The sequence below is a fragment of the Hyperolius riggenbachi genome, chromosome 5 (genome assembly GCF_040937935.1).
Source record: "Hyperolius riggenbachi isolate aHypRig1 chromosome 5, aHypRig1.pri, whole genome shotgun sequence".
Taxonomy (NCBI): Eukaryota; Metazoa; Chordata; class Amphibia; order Anura; family Hyperoliidae; genus Hyperolius; species Hyperolius riggenbachi.
The window spans coordinates 87,633,848-87,652,032 of record NC_090650.1 but is presented as its reverse complement, the minus strand read 5'-3'; the positions used below and the strand labels follow the sequence as shown (position 1 = coordinate 87,652,032).

At 44.0% G+C, this 18,185-nt stretch overlaps 1 protein-coding gene across 1 annotated transcript in view; it reads left to right on the top strand.

The window, feature by feature from the left end:
* The window catches only part of DNAH11 (dynein axonemal heavy chain 11), a 383,233-nt gene that overhangs the window by 112,559 nt on the left and 252,489 nt on the right, over positions 1-18,185 (top strand). Inside the window, exons 20-26 of the mRNA XM_068235964.1 lie at positions 1,329-1,445; positions 3,273-3,359; positions 5,618-5,776; positions 6,734-6,817; positions 10,307-10,465; positions 15,946-16,068; positions 17,235-17,357. Coding sequence (XP_068092065.1) covers positions 1,329-1,445; positions 3,273-3,359; positions 5,618-5,776; positions 6,734-6,817; positions 10,307-10,465; positions 15,946-16,068; positions 17,235-17,357 — 852 coding nt within the window. The remainder of the gene's footprint in view (positions 1-1,328; positions 1,446-3,272; positions 3,360-5,617; positions 5,777-6,733; positions 6,818-10,306; positions 10,466-15,945; positions 16,069-17,234; positions 17,358-18,185) is intronic.

Below are 18,185 nucleotides of genomic sequence, written 5' to 3'. Positions count from 1 at the left end.
CATGAGACATAAAGATAGGTGAATGAATCTGGAAGCAATGCCCCTTGTTTATTCCCTCCTTTTTGTCCAGCTCTAGTTTACGTATTGAAATGTCACTTCCTATAGCCCTACCCTGACCCTGGCCTCCATGCTGTATGTGTACATTTGATAAGGTACCTGTTGATAAGACTGCCTAACCTTAACCCCCCCCCCCCAGTCAGCGCCTACCCTTTACCCCACCCACTTCATGAGAAACTAATCTTAACTACCCCATGGTGTGCAACTAACTTTAATCTCTAGTGGGATACTTACATTAAACCTCCCCATACTTACCCTTTCGCAGCCCGCATCTTGTGCCCTTTTCAATTGCTTCATGCTGTATAGTGAATTGGCTAGTTAATTGGCTTCCCCCTAAATTGGGACAGTTAAGTGACCATACAATATACTCTGTACAGCGCTGTGAAAGATGTAACCTAAGGAATATTGCAAGGATTAAACACCTAATTCCTTCAGAGGAACTTCCAACCCTAGTTCATGCCTTCGTCACATCAAGGTTAGACTACTGCAACGTCCTCTACACAGGCCTGCATAAGAAAGACTTACGCCGCCTGCAATTAGTACAGAATGCCACATAACACCAACCCTGAGCTCACTCCACTGGCTACCGATAAAATGGAGAATTCTGTTTAAGATTGGCTTACTGACATTCAAATCCTTGCACAATCTGGGCCCTGGATACCTGAAGGACTTGTTGCAACTACATCACACCCCCCACAATCTTAGATCAAAAGGACGTAACACCTTGGTCACCCCCAGAGTCCACCTCAAAACCTTTGGAGACAGAACCTTTTGTCATGCTGCCCCTACACTTTGGAACTCCCTGCCACACCCAATCAGGACAGCCCCATCCCTGGAAACATTTAAGTCTAAACTGAAAACCTACCTTTTCAGTCTGGCATTCATGAACATCTGACTATCTCCTCTGTAACACAACCCAGCCTGAAACCCTGCATTAATCTGAGACACAGCTATGCGCTTTGAGTCCTATGGGAGAAAAGCGCTTTACAAATGTTATTGTATTATTGTATTGTATTATTAAACAATATACAACTCTAGAGTCTAATGGCCAACATACATTGTCAGATACCATCACACTGTATAGAATGTCTCCTTATAATTGGTCATTTTTATTGCATGCTATTGGCCATAGCAGTACTCTGACATTCACAACATTAGCAATGGGGTGGCTTATTCTCTGTATGTACTTATCTATGTATCTGTAGGTTTTGTTATTTTATTGTCTGATGTCTTTATATGACTTTTGTGCTTCTCTTACCTATTTCCTGTAGGAACTGCCTGAAAAATGGAACAATACAAAGAAAACTGCCATTACTGTGAAGCATGACCTGGCCCCATTGCAGATACTGGAGGTTTCCGTCATCAAGAAGAGATGTGCTGCGTTTGATGTAAGCCTCAGCTAAAGCTGTTATTCTTAAAAATCCCACAAAGTATTTAGCAAAGCCCAACTAAACTCAAAATGGAAGCTTCTAAATTCTGAAAGCACAGATCTTGTTTAGTGTTTAACTTATAATCTTTACTTTTGAAACTGTATTTTCAAATGTAGTAATCTATTTTATAGCTGTGCTTGTCTGCAGTGGTACACCTTTCCATTCAGATGAAAGACCACCGCACTGACTGGCTTCCTGTTTGGGAAGTGAGGTCTTGCAATCTCACTTCCTGTGAATTACAGGCTAGGCCATAATTGTGATGGACACAAGCTCATCTCCTCCTTTTGTTTATAGAAGTAAATATATATGAGGTGAGTGGGGAACTCTGCAGCTAGAGAAAAGATGAGCAAACCATTTCCATGCTCTGCCATTACCACTGCTTCTGGCACTGACCTTTGCAACCAGCTTCAGCCACATATATTCCAGTGTAATGCTGGGAAATTTAGCATTTCCTCTATTATTATTCTTACTATTGTAGGAGTCATGTGGTCACACCTGATTGACCTTCCCATTAATTAATCTTCAAAGGGTAAGCTAGCTATAGTGCACCTGTAAGCAGGTTTCTTTGCTTCTATACATGGAGTGTGTACACTGATTGCTATTAGAATTTGTCCTATTTAATTTTGGCTTTGGTTGAGCTTTAAAATACCCCCAAGCGATATCAGTTGGAGTTAATTTTTATACACCTTACTTACCTTGTATGTAATTTATTTTTGGAAGATAGTTCAAGTGATCCTGTGGAGAATTGCAATATTCTGAACTGGCGGTAAGACTGTTTGCTAAGAAGACTTACCTTGTCCATAGTGCTGTTTGCAGTCTGAAATTGCTTCCCAAATCCCTTGCAAGACTTCCTGGTTCAGATGTCTAGTCGTATTCCTCTCCCACCCACGTTAACCCTCCATGGCTATGCCACCACCCATGTTAACCTTGCTTCTTCTAACCACACCTCATTCACATCTCAGTAGAGCATGCAACCTTCTCACCTATTTAGTACACAGTGAAACATCTCCGAGTCACTCTAACAATGACCTTTGCTGCGTTTGAAAAGTTTGTATGAGTTTAAATTTACTTACTTAAATTTACTTACCAAAAGCCATTTGTGTATATCTTGCTTTTTTCACAAAGACAAACAAGCTTAGAGGCCCCTTTTCACATGAATCAAGTAATCTGGGTGCAGATCTCACCTGATAATTTGGGCGCCACCATAGGCCGGTGTAGAAATTGCGGCTATGGCTATGCTGCGGCGGTAATTTGGGTGCGGGATAATTAATGGCTATGACAGGGGCTGAAGTTTTTACTGTACTATATCGGAACTCTGGCTTTTAGAGCCAAAGGTTATTGTTCTAGCTTGGTATAGAAGAGGAGTGTGGCCCCGATGTAGAGAGGGCCGCACTAACCAGTGGGACAGCAGAGGACACCAAGGGAAGCTTCAATAGGATCCTGAGGCTTCCCTTCCTTTAGACCCTTTAGATGGGTATCTCTTTCTGAATCTGAGCCTTCGGCTTGGGTTCTCTTTAAGATGAGTGTATTCTCTTTAGATCTGTCATTCAAGCAGTCTTCCTCTTTGTCTCTTCAACCAATTCCCAAAATACTGGCTAGAGAGAACTAGAATGTGATTAAAGTTCAAAGGTTTTCCTGTAACTTTTGAAAAGAAAAAATCTACTATAGGTATAAATTACAAATGTTGTTCAATTCACAATCGATCCACCTAAATTGTTTTGTCTTCTTTGACAGTCATCCATTCATTTATAGGTGCAAACATTGCTTTTCTTTCTTTTCTCACAGCTAAAACAGAATTACTTCCGGGAACAGTTTTGTTCAGAAGCTCCGTTCTCCTATTCTGTCCAAAAGCCATATGTACTTCTGGATAAGGTAAGCAACACCTGCTGTCAGGGCCGGGCCGAGGCATAGGCTGGAGAGGCTCCAGCCTCAGGGCGCAGTGTAGGAGTGGGCGCACAATTCATTCAGCTGTCATTCCTAATTGTGTATGAAGCAGAAAGAAATAAGAAAAGGGGATACATAGCAGTGACTGCAAGCCAGATAACTAGATATTAAGGTGTTGGGGAGGTTGTGGGCCCTGTGGCCCTCTTAGTCTAATAGCAATCAGTGTGTGACAGCTGAGGTGGGAGGGATGGAGGGGTGCACTTTGGTGTCTCAGCCTTGGGTGCTGGAGGACCTTGTCCCGGCTCTGCCTGCTGTTGGTATTATTGCTCATTGTTCCTTCCTTCCTTTTCTGATAACTCGCCTCCACCTGGAGGGCTTAGTGTGCCGATAGTTTTGGGGAGGTACAGATCACAGCTGAACATTTTCCACAGCAAAATGTGTCCAAAATATATATCAGACTAATGGACTTTGTGGAGGATTTGCTGAAAGTGTCATTATTAAAAACCTATCCAGCTAAGAATAATTGAATATTCAATAGATTTGCTGCACTGGTATCATAAGTAGGAAACAACTTATTTTCACTTTTCCCTGGAGCCTTTTTAAGTGTAGGGATAGGAATTGTGCTGCACTGGGCTCTGCAGGAATGTTTTTCTTGGATCTGAAGCTTTGTACAAAAGCAGGATAAACCTTGTCCAAAATTATAATTTTGGAACATCTTGGTTGACAATCGAGCATGTGAAGAGCTGCTCCACATTGTCATTTAGTGATCCATCATGGCAGATTATAAAAAGGGGAATGAGCAAATTGTCTTTAGATCCACGTACCACAGGTCACCACTCACTCATTAGCCACCTATTGTCCATCTTCTACTCACACAGAACAGCTCTACAAAAATAATGTCACAGAAATGTTCTGTTAACTTTGACAAGGTACCCTTTTGAAGGATGGGAAGACGTAGAACCTTCGTTTTTTTTATTCTACTGCTCTTCCTCACTTTCTGTCTTTATGGATTTGCTGCCTCTCAGCTGCTGTGGTTGTATGTTTGGCGTTTGCAATCACCTGGATAAGGTGGCAGAGGCTTGGAGCTACACCCAATCTGGTAATATCTGAGTGGATGGCAACCACCTACTCTTCCTCCCTTTCCAGTACTACATTGATGCCTTCTGCCAAACATTCAAACCCATCCCATGTCATGATGCCCAAGAACAGAAGGCAAAACTGGTCAAGGGTCTTATGTTGCAGCCTCCATTACTCCCCCCACCCACACACCATAGCAAGTGTGGCTTTAACACCACCTCTGGAGAGGTGACCCCTGCGTTGGAAAATGGGAGGGTTAGCAGGTGGGGTTCCCTACAGCTCTGAACTCCCTTGGGGCTGCCGGGGATGTACCCCCTAAATTATTGCCTCTGCCGTCCACCAGATGTTAAATGCGGTGGTTTTCAAATGTGGTATAACTGTTTGGTTGTTCACCAATAACCATCAACCCCACCTACATGTGTGAATGACCCCATTCTGTTGCACATTCAGCAACCACATTATGGTTTATTCCCAGGAAAACTAGACCATGTGATTACTATATTTGTGAACTAGCAGGGGCGTAGCTAGGGGTGGGCGGGGTAGGACAAGTGCCCCCGGGCGCTGGGTCCCTAGGGGCGCCCAGCTGTAACCTGTGTTTTTTTTTATTTATTTACCTGGTTACTACCACTGGGGACACCTATAGACCTGGTTACCTATACTGGGGGGACCTATTTTGGGGAAACTGCTGCCAGATTAACTGTATTTTTGGGGAACCGTTGCTGCCAGATTAAGTGTATTTTGGAGAACAGCTGCCAGATTATATGTATGTTGGGGGAACCACTGCTGCCAGATTGTGTCTATTTTGGGGCAACCATTGTCAAATATCTGTATTTTGGAGGAACCTCTGCCAAATTACATGTATTTTTGGTGAAATGCTGTCAGATTACATGTATTTTGGGGGGAAACACTATGGCAGAGCTCAAACTTCCCTGCCAGACCTTTTACACCACTGCTAAGGTCATGTATATTTGGCCCCACCCATTACCATGCCGACGCCCCTTTTTTGACCTTACAGGGCGCATTAATAGTCTTTGTCCCCGGGCGCTGGAAACCCTAGCTACGCCTCTGTGAACTAGCCCATAGAGACAAGAAGTGAGTTAATGTCTTTCCTGTATAGAAACATAACTGTTGTTAAGCACTGATGATTGCTAATTATAAGTATCACACAGGCAAACCTAGACCTTCGGGAGTTGGAAGAAGAAGTGAGACTTCTGCAGGAATCAGCAGATCTGTTTGAAGTGGCAGTTCCTGACTATAAGCAGATGAAGAAATGCCGTGAAGAGATAAAATTGCTGAAGGAATTGTGGGATCTTATATATAATGTTCAGGTATAGTCACTTCATTACATACATAGAGGTGAGGTTAGTATTAGGAGTAGGTGGGGGGGAGGTTAGTGTTAGGAGCGGATAGGGGAGGGTTAGTATGAGAATTAGATTGCAGAGGTCGATAGTAGAATATTGGTATAGTTACCGATATTCAACTCTCGGGGATCATAGATATTCTACTACTATTCCTACCTTGTTTTCCAGGTGCCCCTATCACATGTACCCGCCACTGCAGTCAGGTGCCATGAATCTTTACACAGAAATAACTAAGAGATTCTTCTGACATGGAAATGTCCAGTGAACCAGGAAGTTGAGGCCATGTTAACAAATTGGCTGTGAGCTGATTGATCAACATCTTCCTACTTCTTGTCAGCTAGTGGCTTTTATTTGCTAGTAGGTTTCATTTCTTGTGTCAGTGGAAATCTGATAGTATTCTTTGCTCTTTCCTAGCTTAGGTAAAGATGATTTTGTCTTTGTAAAACAGATGGTATTTGTAATAATTCAGCTTTAAGTGAGCAAATGTGGTTTCCCATAATGCACCACTGCTCTCTCTGTTTTGAGGACTATGGAAAGCCTAAAGGAAATCCTTTACATCATTATTACAGTATGTTTGAGGAGTTGCAAGCACAATTTTGAGGCGCGGCCCATACTCTCATTCCCTTCTGGTTTGGGGCGGATTTAAATCCTAGCTTTGGCACTTAGGAAAGTTGGCAGAAGAACGTGAAGTCATACGTGACCTGCCATGCTGGAACTCTGTCTGCATAGCTAGGACTGTTATTAGCAGTGATTTGACATAATGAATATCATGTACCTGTTTTTGTATGTAGTGTTTTTTATTGTTTGTTGATGGGAAAGCGGTTTTAAAAACCCTGTACTTCCCAGATACTGTATATTAACATGTTTCCAGTCATGCGTGTGATGCAACATGTGGAATGACTGTGCTTCATACTTGCTTCACAGAGCAGCATTGCTGATTGGGTTAAAACGCAGTGGAGGCAGATTAATGTGGAACAGATGGATGTCGAGCTGAGAAGGTTTTCCAAGGCAAGTTCCACAGCTGCTACTTTTATGAAATGCTTTCCTAAAAAATATTATCCTGCAGTGTATTATTATTCTCAGAGTTTTAAGCTGTGAAGCTCTCTGCATAATGAGTAGAATAACTAACCAAAAGTGTGAAAAAAATTATTCTTTTATTTGCTTTAACCAATACAATTTTTTTTCAATTTAAAGGGTAAGTTTGCGTTCAAAGTTTGAGTAAAATTTTATCTGATATCCTAGCTTGTGTAACTTTTTTTGTATGTAATACCTGTACCTTCCCATACTTGGTCACATCCATGGAATGGATCAGTTTTTAAAAGGCATCAGTTTATCATCAGTGATGCGTCAGTTTTTCATCTTACCTGGCGGTCAATACGACGCATCCGTCAATCTAGAAATATCGCTCCAGCCCCAAACTTGCTGTCCATTCAGAGGTACAGGCTGAATGTATCTATTCTAACAGAGCAATATGAATATATGCTGTCGATTAACCTTTTGCGGACCGCCGCATGTAAATCCTATGCCGCATTTGTGGCTGTCCTAGCCTGATGCAGCGTAGGATTTACGCCGTCTGCCGTTTCCGCTCCCAATGTGATTGTGCACCCCTGAGAGGGGAAATTAAGCTGTCATATGACAGCTGACATCCCCCCTCAGTAATCAGGAGCCATCGCGATTGGCTCCTGATCACGTGATCAGTACGATTGCCGGTGGATCATAGTGATCACTATTAGAGCTGCGGTGCGGCGGTAGGGTGGGGAAGAAGAGGATCCACTCACCTTCCTGATGTTCCCCTGGCCATTGGTGCACCGCTCTGGCCAGCATCCCAGCTCGCTCTGACGTAGGTGTCCGGTCCCGCCTTGATGAGGTCATTAGCGTCAGTACGAGCTGGGATGCCGGCCAGAGTGGGAGGGGTAGGGCTGCACGGTTTTTCGGTTTAAAACCGAAACCGCGGTTCGAGGCAAGACGATCTGCTGATCGTCAGTACCTTCGGTTTTTCGGTCCGCTGTCTGTAATATCTTGCTTCTGGCCCCTCTGTGCGCGGATTGGCCAGAAGCAATGAATATGTATAAGTGTTAATGAGCGGGGGGCGGATCCACTATAGTGAACGGCCGGGCACATCATACAGCATTACCAATCACTGGCTAACGATGGAATGACGGCAGTGGTAGGCGGAGCTGTACAGAGCATACAGCTCCGCCTACCGCTGCCGTCATTCCATCGCTAGCCAGTGATTGGTAATGCTGTATGATGTGCCCGGCCGTTCGCTCTAGTGGATCCGCCCCCGCTCATTAACACCTATACATATTCATTGCTTCTGGCCAATCCGCGCACAGCGGGGCCAGAAGCAAGATATTACAAACAGGGGAACGGGCAGTGCGGACGGTGAGCAGTGAATATGTATAAGTGTTAAAGAGAACCCGAGGTGTGTTTAAAGAATGTTATCTGCATAGAGAGGCTGGATCTGCCTATACAGCCCAGCCTCTGTTGCTATCCCAAACCCCACTAAGGTCCCCCTGCACTTTGCAATCCCTCATAAATCACAGCCATGTTGTGAGGCTGTGTTTACATCTGTAGTGTCAGTCTCAGCTGCTCCCCCGCCTCCTGCATAGCTCCGGTCCCTGCCCCCGTCCCTTCCCTCCAATCAGCAGGGAGGGAAGGGATGCAGGCGGGGACTGGAGTTCTGCAGGAGGCGGGGAGAGCAGCAGACTGACACTATAGAGATAAACACAGCCAGCTCTGACAAGCTGTTTGTCAACAGCGTGGCTGTGATTTATGAGGGATTGCAGAGTGCAGGGGGACCTTAGGGGGGTTTGGGATAGCAACAGAGGCTGGGCTGTATAGGCAGATCCAGCCTCTGTATGCAGATAATATTCTTCAAACCCACCTCGGGTTCTCTTTAATGAGCGGGGGGGCGGATCCACTAGAGTGAGCGGCCGGGCACATCATACAGCATTACCAATCACTGGCTAGCGATGGAATGACGGCAGCGGTAGGCGGAGCTGTATGCTCTGTACAGCTCCGCCTACCACTGCCATCATTCCATCGCTAGCCAGTGATTGGTAAAGCTGTATGATGTGCCCGGCCGCTCGCTCTAGTGGATCCGCCCCCGCTCATTAACACTTATACATATTCACTGCTTCTGGCCAATCCGCGCACAGCGGGGCCAGAAGCAAGATATTACAGGCAGTGCAGACCGTGAGCCAAACCCAAACCCAAGCCCCCCCCCCCCCCCCCGCCCAAAGTGCGAAAAGCAGGAATTTAAAAAAATCGGGGGGAAAAATCGAAATTGCAATTTCTGAGAGAAAAATCGCAATTTCGATTTTTCCCTAAAATCGTGCAGCCCTAGGGAGGGGTTCACGGCTGCTCATCACTGGAGCCGGGGAGGTGAGTAAAGAGTGCTGGCTATGGGGGGGGGGGGGGCACCTAGCTACACCATGGACACCATGCCCAGCTAGCCCTAACAGGGATCCGGCTGCCTGACCTCCCCCAAACGCACCCACCCACATGCAAAATCGCCTGGTCCTTAAGGGGGGGATAGGCGGCCAGTCCTGAAAGGGTTAGCATAGGATTCGTTGACATCCGTTAAGATCTGGTACGTTTAGTTTCCCTAAACAGACCGTTTTTAATGCCAACTGATTAAGTTTAGTTGTACAAGCTTTCAGCATGCATGGAAAAAATCCTAAACTGAAAATTGCATACAAACAGGCATAAAACTTGCAAAAACTTGCCCAAAAGTTAGTTAAGATATCCAAAAATCACTAATGCAAATTGGTGCATGTGGGGAATCGGTAAGTGTAAAACAGTGGTATCTAGTGGTATGTTGGAGCACTGGCTTAATTTACCACAAGCTGACGTAATCAGAGGATTGGTGCTACACAATCTGAAATACATAGATAAACTTGACAGACTTGCGGCTTCCATAGAGTTTTTTGGCACAGGCCAGGATAGCTGAAAAGACGTCAATAAAAAAAAATAAGTTTAGCTGGTACTGTTAACTACCTTTCTTAACCCTTCCTGTACTGGAAACAATATTAGACTTATGTCTCTGCTCCTAATGTTTTATTTCTTAGCTGTACTACACATACAAATCATTATCATATTTTTTTTTCGCTTCAGTGTCTCTTTAAGGAGACAGGTCTGCACTGCAATCAGGCCATTTAGGACCCAGAGTCATTTATTATGAATAGAGTACTGCCTGAGGGCCCAAAGATAATGGCCTTCCAATACTGGCTTTTGGCCTTGTCACACTGGATTCTCTGAATCTTTTAATATTATGAACTTTAAATTATGAAATTATCCAAAATCTCACATTTCTTACCTTTGCTATGGTCTCTTCCTCCTATTATCAATTAAATATAGGGTTTATTTACATCTTACAGAATGTCAGAAGTTTATTGGAAACTGAATTGTAAGTGTGTATATCTGTGTGTGCTTGCATTTGCGTGTTTATTATTACTAATGAATAACACTACCTGTTTACATGTATCTTTTCAGGACATTTTGTCATTGGACAAACAGGTTCGCTCTTGGGATGCATATTCAGGGTTGGATTTAACCGTGAAAAATTTGATCACCTCTTTGCGTGCTGTAACAGACCTACAAAACCCAGCAATCCGGGACAGACATTGGCACCAACTAATGGTTGCCACAAAGGTCAGTTATTTTCAATGGATAAATGAACCTATCGGTAATGATAATTTTCATGTCCATTTTGAGTAATCAAGCTGCAAGAAAAACAAAAATCATACATGATTCCAAACATTTTTTACAAATAAATAACTGCAAAGTGGGGTGTGCGTAATTATTCAGCCCCCTTTGGTCTGAGTGCAGTCTGTTGCCCACAGACATTGCCTGATGAGTGCTAATGACTAAATAGAGTGCACCTGTGTGTAATCTAATGTCAGTACAAATACAGCTGCTCTGTGACGGCCTCAGGAGGTTGTCTAAGAGAATATTGGGAGCAACACCACCATGAAGTCCAAAGAACGCACCAGACAGGTCAGGGATAAAGTTATTGAGAAATTTAAAGCAGGCTTAGGCTACAAAAAAGATTTCCAAAGCTTTGAACATCCCACGTAGCACTGTACAAGCGATCATTCAGAAATGGAAGGAGTATGGCACAACTGTAAAACTACCAAGACAAGGCCGTCCACCTAAACTCACAGGCCGAACAAGGAGAGCGCTGATCAGAAATGCAGTCAAGAGGCCCATGGTGACTCTGGACGAGCTGCAGAGATCTACAGCTCAGGTGGGGGAATCTGTCCATAGGACAACTATTAGTCGTGCACTGCACAAAGTTGGCCTTTATGGAAGAGTGGCAAGAAGAAAGCCATTGTTAACAGAAAAGCATAAGAAGTCCAGTTTGCCACAAGCCATGTGGGGGTCACAGCAAACATGTGGAAGAAGGTGCTCTGGTCAGATGAGACCAAAATTGAACTTTTTGGCCAAAATGCAAAACCCTATGTGTGGCGGAAAATAACACTGCACATCACTCTGAACACACCATCTCCACTGTCAAATATGGTGGTGGCAGCATCATGCTCTGGGGTGCTTCTCTTCAGCAGGGACAGGGAAGCTGGTCAGAGTTGATGGGAAGATGGATGGAGCCAAATACAGGGCAATCTTGGAAGAAACCCTCTTGGAGTCTGCAGAAGACTTGAGACTGGGGCGGAGGTTCACCTTCCAGCAGGACAACGACCCTAAACATAAAGCCAGGGAAACAATGGAATGATTTACAACAAAACGTATCCATGTGTTAGAGTGGCCCAGTCAAGTCCAGATCTAAATCCAATCGAGAATCTGGGGCAAGATCTGAAAACTGCTGTTCACAAATGCTGCCCATCTAATCTGACTGAGCTGGAGCTGTTTTGCAAAGAAGAAGAATGGGCACGGATTTCAGTCTCCAGATGTGCAAAGTTTGGTAGAGACATACCCTAAAAGACTGGCAGATGTAATTGCAGCAAAAGGTGGTTCTACAAAGTATTGACTCAAGGGGCTGAATAATTACGCACACCCCACTTTGCAGTTTTTTGTTTTTTTTTAAATGTTTGGAATCCTGTATGATTTTCGTTCCACTTCTCACGTGTACACCACCATTGGTCTTTCACGTGGAATTCAAATAAAATTGATCTATGTTTGTGGCAGTAATATGACAAAATGTGAAAAACTTCAAGGGGGCCAAATACTTTTGCAAACCACTGTATGTATATTAATATTTCAGTGGTGGAGTTTCGTATAGTTTATCACTACCAAGGAATTATAGGTCTCCTTTACGTGATTGCCATCAAACTTGATGTCCCACAGACACTTTTTTTGTACACTGCCACTTTGGTTCAAATGGATACTTGACAGAAAAGTGAATGTAGGACATTAAAACATGGAATTATTGCACTGTGAAACAGTTTGTGTAAAGTAGGCCTTCAAAGGAGTGTGCCAAGCACAACCTTAAAAACCATGGATCATTTGTTACAGATGTAACTTTGCTTTAGAATCTGAGCCGGTGGACTGAGATACTTATTTAATGGCCCCAGGTGATGTTGGGTGACTTCGGCATTGTTCATATGGTGGCAACAGAATGGTAAATAAAAACAATAACACAACAAAATAGGCCGTAACTATGTGTTATAGACTGAACAGAGGCGCCAAAAGAATAAAAACAATGTTTAAAATGTTTAAAAATTGCTTTGGAGGCAGTGGTAGACTTACCTCCCTCAAGCAGACACAGGAAAGCTGTGCAATTCAACATAGAAACATTTTAATAGTATACTCCAGAGGGTTTAGTACAACGCGTTTCGCAGGTCTACACCCGCTTCATCAGGCAGTATAAAGTAGGAGCACACAGCAACGTAATGTCAGATTAACACCTGGCGCCTCTGTTCAGTCTATAACACATTATATATCCACCTTTGGTGGAGGGGGATACCCCTTTTTTTCACGTCTACAGAGAGCGACTTCTTATTCCTGAGTGGGGACAGGTCAATTTCCTCACCTGCTTATACAGTGGTTGCCTGGAGGTAACCCGTGTTTGTGAGTATACAATTTACTCCTTTCTCAAATATACCAATTGCCTTGACATACTACACCATATTGGGCTCTCGGTTCTCCTTTCTTTATATAGGCCGTAACTATGGTCTTCTCGGTTTCTGCAGGGGTGCTCAACTGCTTGGAAATTTTGAAAGTAACACGTCACTCCAGAGCCCCCTCTGGTTTCTTTTTTTTTTCTCATGGGCAGTGCAGGAATGATGATGAGGCTCCTGGTAATGAGCCATACCTTTTAGTGGACAATGGTTTCAATTCACTTAGGCCCTGTTCACATTGGACTAAAAAACTTAACGTTTTGTGGACCATAACAGAGCGGGCCCTAACAGAGGTGAACAGATCCTATGTTATTCAATAATCCGTTCACATTGCTTCATTCGAGCGGATCCATTTGCCCCATTCCCCCAAACGTACTGCAAGTTTGGGTCTGCAGCTATTTTTCCAGAACGGCGCATCCCTCGCATTGACCGTGCTCTAACGGAAGGGAGGGTCACGGATGCAAAACTGATGCCTTTTAAAAACTGACCCATTCCACGGAACAGTTTTTGATCTCTGCAAGTGTGAACCAGGCCTAAGACCTGTTCTGTAAAAAAAACAATAGAAAAATGATAGGTTGGTAAATTAATGCTTTTGGTATTTTAGACTTTTTTTTCTAAATGCATACATGCAGTAATAGTTTGGTAATTTACCAAAAAAACATGGCTTCAATGCACTAAAACCTGTTCCGTAATAAGTAGAAGTCTAACCCAGGGGTCCCCAACCTTTTTCGGCCCGGGGACCGGTAACCGTCCAAAATGTTCTCTGGGGCCCGAGGGGGGGGGGGGGGTATTCGCGGCGGCACAGCAAGCACAGTTGCCCCAGTATAGGGAGTCTAGGTACCCCGCTGCAGCTAGTATAGTGCCCCAGTATAGTTAGTATAGTGCCCCATGATAGCTAGTATAGTGCCCCATGATAGCTAATATAGTGCCCCATGTGCCCCAGAATAGCTAGTATAGTGCCCTGTGTGCCCCAGGATAGCTAGTATAGTGCCCAGTGTGCCCCAGGATAGCTAGTATAGTTCCCAGTGTGCCCCAGTATATCTAGTTTAGTGCCCCATGTGCCCCAGGATAGCTAGTACAGTGCCCAGTGTGCCCCAGTATAGCTAGTATAGTGCCCATGTGCCCCAGGATAGCTAGTATAGTGCCCCAGGATAGGTAGTATAGTGCCCCAGGATAGCTAGTATAGTGCCAAGTGTGCCCCAGGATAGCTATTACAGTGCCCAGTGTGCCCCAGTATAGCTAGTATAGTGCCCCATGTGCCCCAGGATAGCTAGTATAGTGCCCAGTGTGCCCCAGGATAGCTAGTATAGTGCCCCAGGATAGCTAGTATAGTGCCCAGTGTGCCCCAGGATAGCTAGTATAGTGCCTAGTGTGCACCAGTATAGTGCCCATTGTTCCCCAGTATAGCTAGTATAGTGCCCAGTGTGCCCCAGGATAGCTAGTATAGTGCCTAGTGTGCCTCAGTATAGTACCCAGTGTGCCCCAGTATAGCTAGTATAGTGCCCAGTATGCCCCAGTATAGCTAGTATAGTGCTAGTATAGTGCCCAGTGTGTCCCAGTATAGCTAGCATAGTGCCCCATGTGCAGCTAGTATAGTGCCCCAGGATAGCTAGTATAGTGCCCCAGTGTAGCCCCCCTCCCCCCGCGGCCGCCGCTTCTGTTACCTGCTTTGAGCTGGCGGCCGCTTCCTGTCACAGATTCCCCGTAGCCGCTATGAGGAATGCAGCATCTCCTATTACAGCAGTGCTTCCTGCGCAGCTGCTGTAAGGAGGGAAGAAAGCGGGGCAGCGGCTTCCTGTAGCGGCAATCGCCGTTACCATGGAAACCGGCGCTGTCTCGCTTTCTTCCCTCCTTACAGCAGCTGCGCAGGAAGCGCTGCTGTAAAAGGAGATGCTGCAATCCTCAAAGCGGCTACGGGGAATCAGTGACAGGAAGCGGCCGCCAGCTCATAAGGTGACAGGAGCGGCGGCCGCGGGGGGAGGGGGGTGAGAGGCCAGACCCGCCGCGGCCCAGCTGGCAACTGCCCACGGACCGGCAGTGGGCCGCGGCCCAGTGGTTGGGGACCCCTGGTCTAACCAGCCGTGGAGTAGGTCTGGGCAGCAAGCTGTGTACTGATTCGGTGATGTTCTCCCACTTCTGGCCAGGGTTGTGATGATTCTTCTGGTACAAGTGATCTGCCATTAACCATTCATTTGCAAGTTGCTGCTTCTGATACGTACAGTAGTATACAGCATCCCTTTAGACTGCATGACTCCTTTAGTCACTCTGATTCACTATATCAGTCTATGAAATGTTTATGTCTAAAGGGATACAGTAAAGCCTCTGTGAATGTGCCCTGCTCATGCATCATATTATTTTAATTTCTGATGTCCCGTCCGGCAGTATATCAGCATCAATGGAATGAGGAGTAGATAGGGTGGCTCCTCCTATTGGCTGTCTCCTTTGCCTGTTTATTTTACCTAGCGTCTGATTGCTTGACAACTCCAGGCTGGTGTTAAAATACCAAACATTTCACTCGTTTTACCGAATGCTCTAATCTTAGTGTATTGAGGTATTTACTGCACAAGTTGGTAATTTACCTCACTAGGTAATTTTACTTTTCCATGCAGTAACAGCCTTAGTGATTTGACATTTGACTTTGTTTGGTAAAATCAGTTTTCTGCATTGCCCAAGGCGGGAATGCTTGGTGAATTGAAGCCAATGTGTTAAGTTTGACATGAGTTCTTCAAATAACACTGGCTCATATGCAATTAACTTTTTCTCCTGAGTTTTCTCCTAGGTGTGTCACAAGCAAGCAAGAAAATACTCAAAATAATTTCGATAGTACTTTTCATGTACTTTTTGATCGTTTTTCAATTGCAAAGTGCTGAAACGTGATTTTGAAAACAATTTGAAAAATGATTTCCTATGAAAAAATCAGGAGAAATGACATAGCAGTTCTGGTTTTGCAAGTAGGGCTGTAGTCTCTCACAAACAGGAGTAGCCTCTTACTTAAAACGATGTCTCAGAACCTTAGCAAGCATGTGATGTTGATGATGGTCACTGTCCTCCTGCTAGGTACAATTCACAATGACTGATCAAACTACTTTGGCAGATCTACTGGCACTGCAGCTACATAAGGTGGAGGATGAGGTACGGAATATTGTGGACAAGGCTGTGAAAGAAATGGGCACTGAGAAGGTAAGTCTCAAGCAAACTCAGCTTCATTTACTTTACAAGTATTACTTAGCATATACTGTACTTTGCAATGTAAGCTACTGCTACACTTTGTTCTTTGACTCATTCAAAATTGAGTAACATGGTTGAAGCCCGTTTATTAAGCATTTGTTTGTAAAAACGGTTTTTAATATGCCTAATTGAAGCATATCCAAACATCAATTTGTACACTTGTTTGTAAACCTTTAAAAAGTAAAATGACTAAACCCCAAACTCTTTAACTGGATCTGGAGGCACACAGTTGAAATCTACCTTATCCAGGCACTCCCGCTGCTAATCTCAGTTGGTTAAAAACAGCTAATCTCCTTGTGGTGGTCCTGTGATCACTGTGAGCCAATCAATGGATCTTGGTTGATGATACTGGCACGAGCGGCTCCAGCTTTATGTGCAGGTGCAGGCATTCATGGCTGGACTCATGCCTAAAGAGGAGTGTGGCCCTGATGTGATTATGAACAAGCTCGTGTCCGTAATCTTTGGAGAGTCCTCGTTTGGCGATGGGGAACTGTATGCCATGGGCATCCTATATAGTATCCAGAGGCTTCCCTCTTCTTGGGTATGTATGTCTTTTGGTACCCGAGGTTCACCGTTGGAACACTTTAAATAATCTACTAGTTTATAAATGTTAAGCAATGTTGTATTTTACAGCTGTCCCCCCCCCCCCCCCCCCCTCCCTTATTCCAGATTAGACACAGTAAGCCATTATCCAGGTTTGTATGTTTTAAGCCAAAAAAAACTCCTACAGGAAACACTTGCCTTTCTGTTTGTCAGCCTGGTAATCCCGGCATGACTTCTGTTAGTGCGGCCCATCTCTCCTCCACTCACAGTCTGCTCATCTAGTTTCCCAAACTTTGTTTTGGACGATTACCAGATTGAGACAGAGAATTGCAAGAGCTTCCTGCTAGAGTTTCACTGAGATCCTGATAAAATGTATACAGTGCTGCCAAACTGTAATTTTATTCTCAAAATTTCACTTTATGCTCTGTATTTTATGTGTTTCTCTATCTATTCCTTATTGTCACCTTAATCTGTGTATGTTTTTGGCCATGAGTCTGATACTGAATGAGATTTCTAATTTATTGTTACATGTAGCCCTTTAGTACTGTAATATTTATTTTTTCTTTTGTAACTAGATCCTTACAGAGATCAATCAGACTTGGACCACTTTGGAGTTCTCCTATGAGCAGCATTACCGTACTGGAACACCACTGATCAAAACAGATGAGCAGCTCTTCGAGACTTTAGATAGCAACCAGGTTAGCCTCCGTTTCCTACAAACCAGCTTATTTCACAACCATGTTCTTGCACTGATACTAGTACTGTATAAACTTACCCTGTGCTTGGCTCCACTCACATGGTCATCATGTTTTGTCATATGTGACTTCTTCGGGGTTGAGTGTAGATGTCCACAATGCTGAAGAAACCTGAATGGATTTGGTACAGATCTTCTCTGATCGAGTTTGATTCTGTATTTATGTACCATATCCATTAAAAAAAACAAGAGTTTCCCTCTGGTGAGGGTAAATTTGCTATTGTTGTTGATGCAGTTTGACATATGGTGCCCAGATCACAGCCCTGTCCCACAAATCAAATGTGGCATTTTCTACTTATAGAATTGATGAACAGTTTGCTCTTAGATCGCAAGAACGATCACAAACCAGCACATAACTATAGGTTTAATAGCAATTAAAAGTTGTGATACAGAGACAATATTGTGGAGGCAAAATTAGGATGATAATAATTCCACAAGTGTAAGTACAAGGAAGATTGGAGCAAAAGTGGAGTAGATGGCAAAATCAAGCATTTTGATTGGTCACTCCTAAAACTTAATCTATTTTTGCTCCTGTTTTACTTAAACATTTACAAAGTAGATTTAATGTAATGTTTTATTGTCTTTGCTTGATGGCAGTATAATGGGTGTCCCAGAGTTAAAATATTGACCTATTGACCTTTTTTTCATCCACCCCTTGGTCTCCGAAGTTGATCTCTGCTGGAAAATGTTGTATGGCTGTAATTCCTTATCAGGGGGGATTACACTAATAAGAATTCAGCAAGACAGAAACTGTTACTTGCATGTCTGAAGT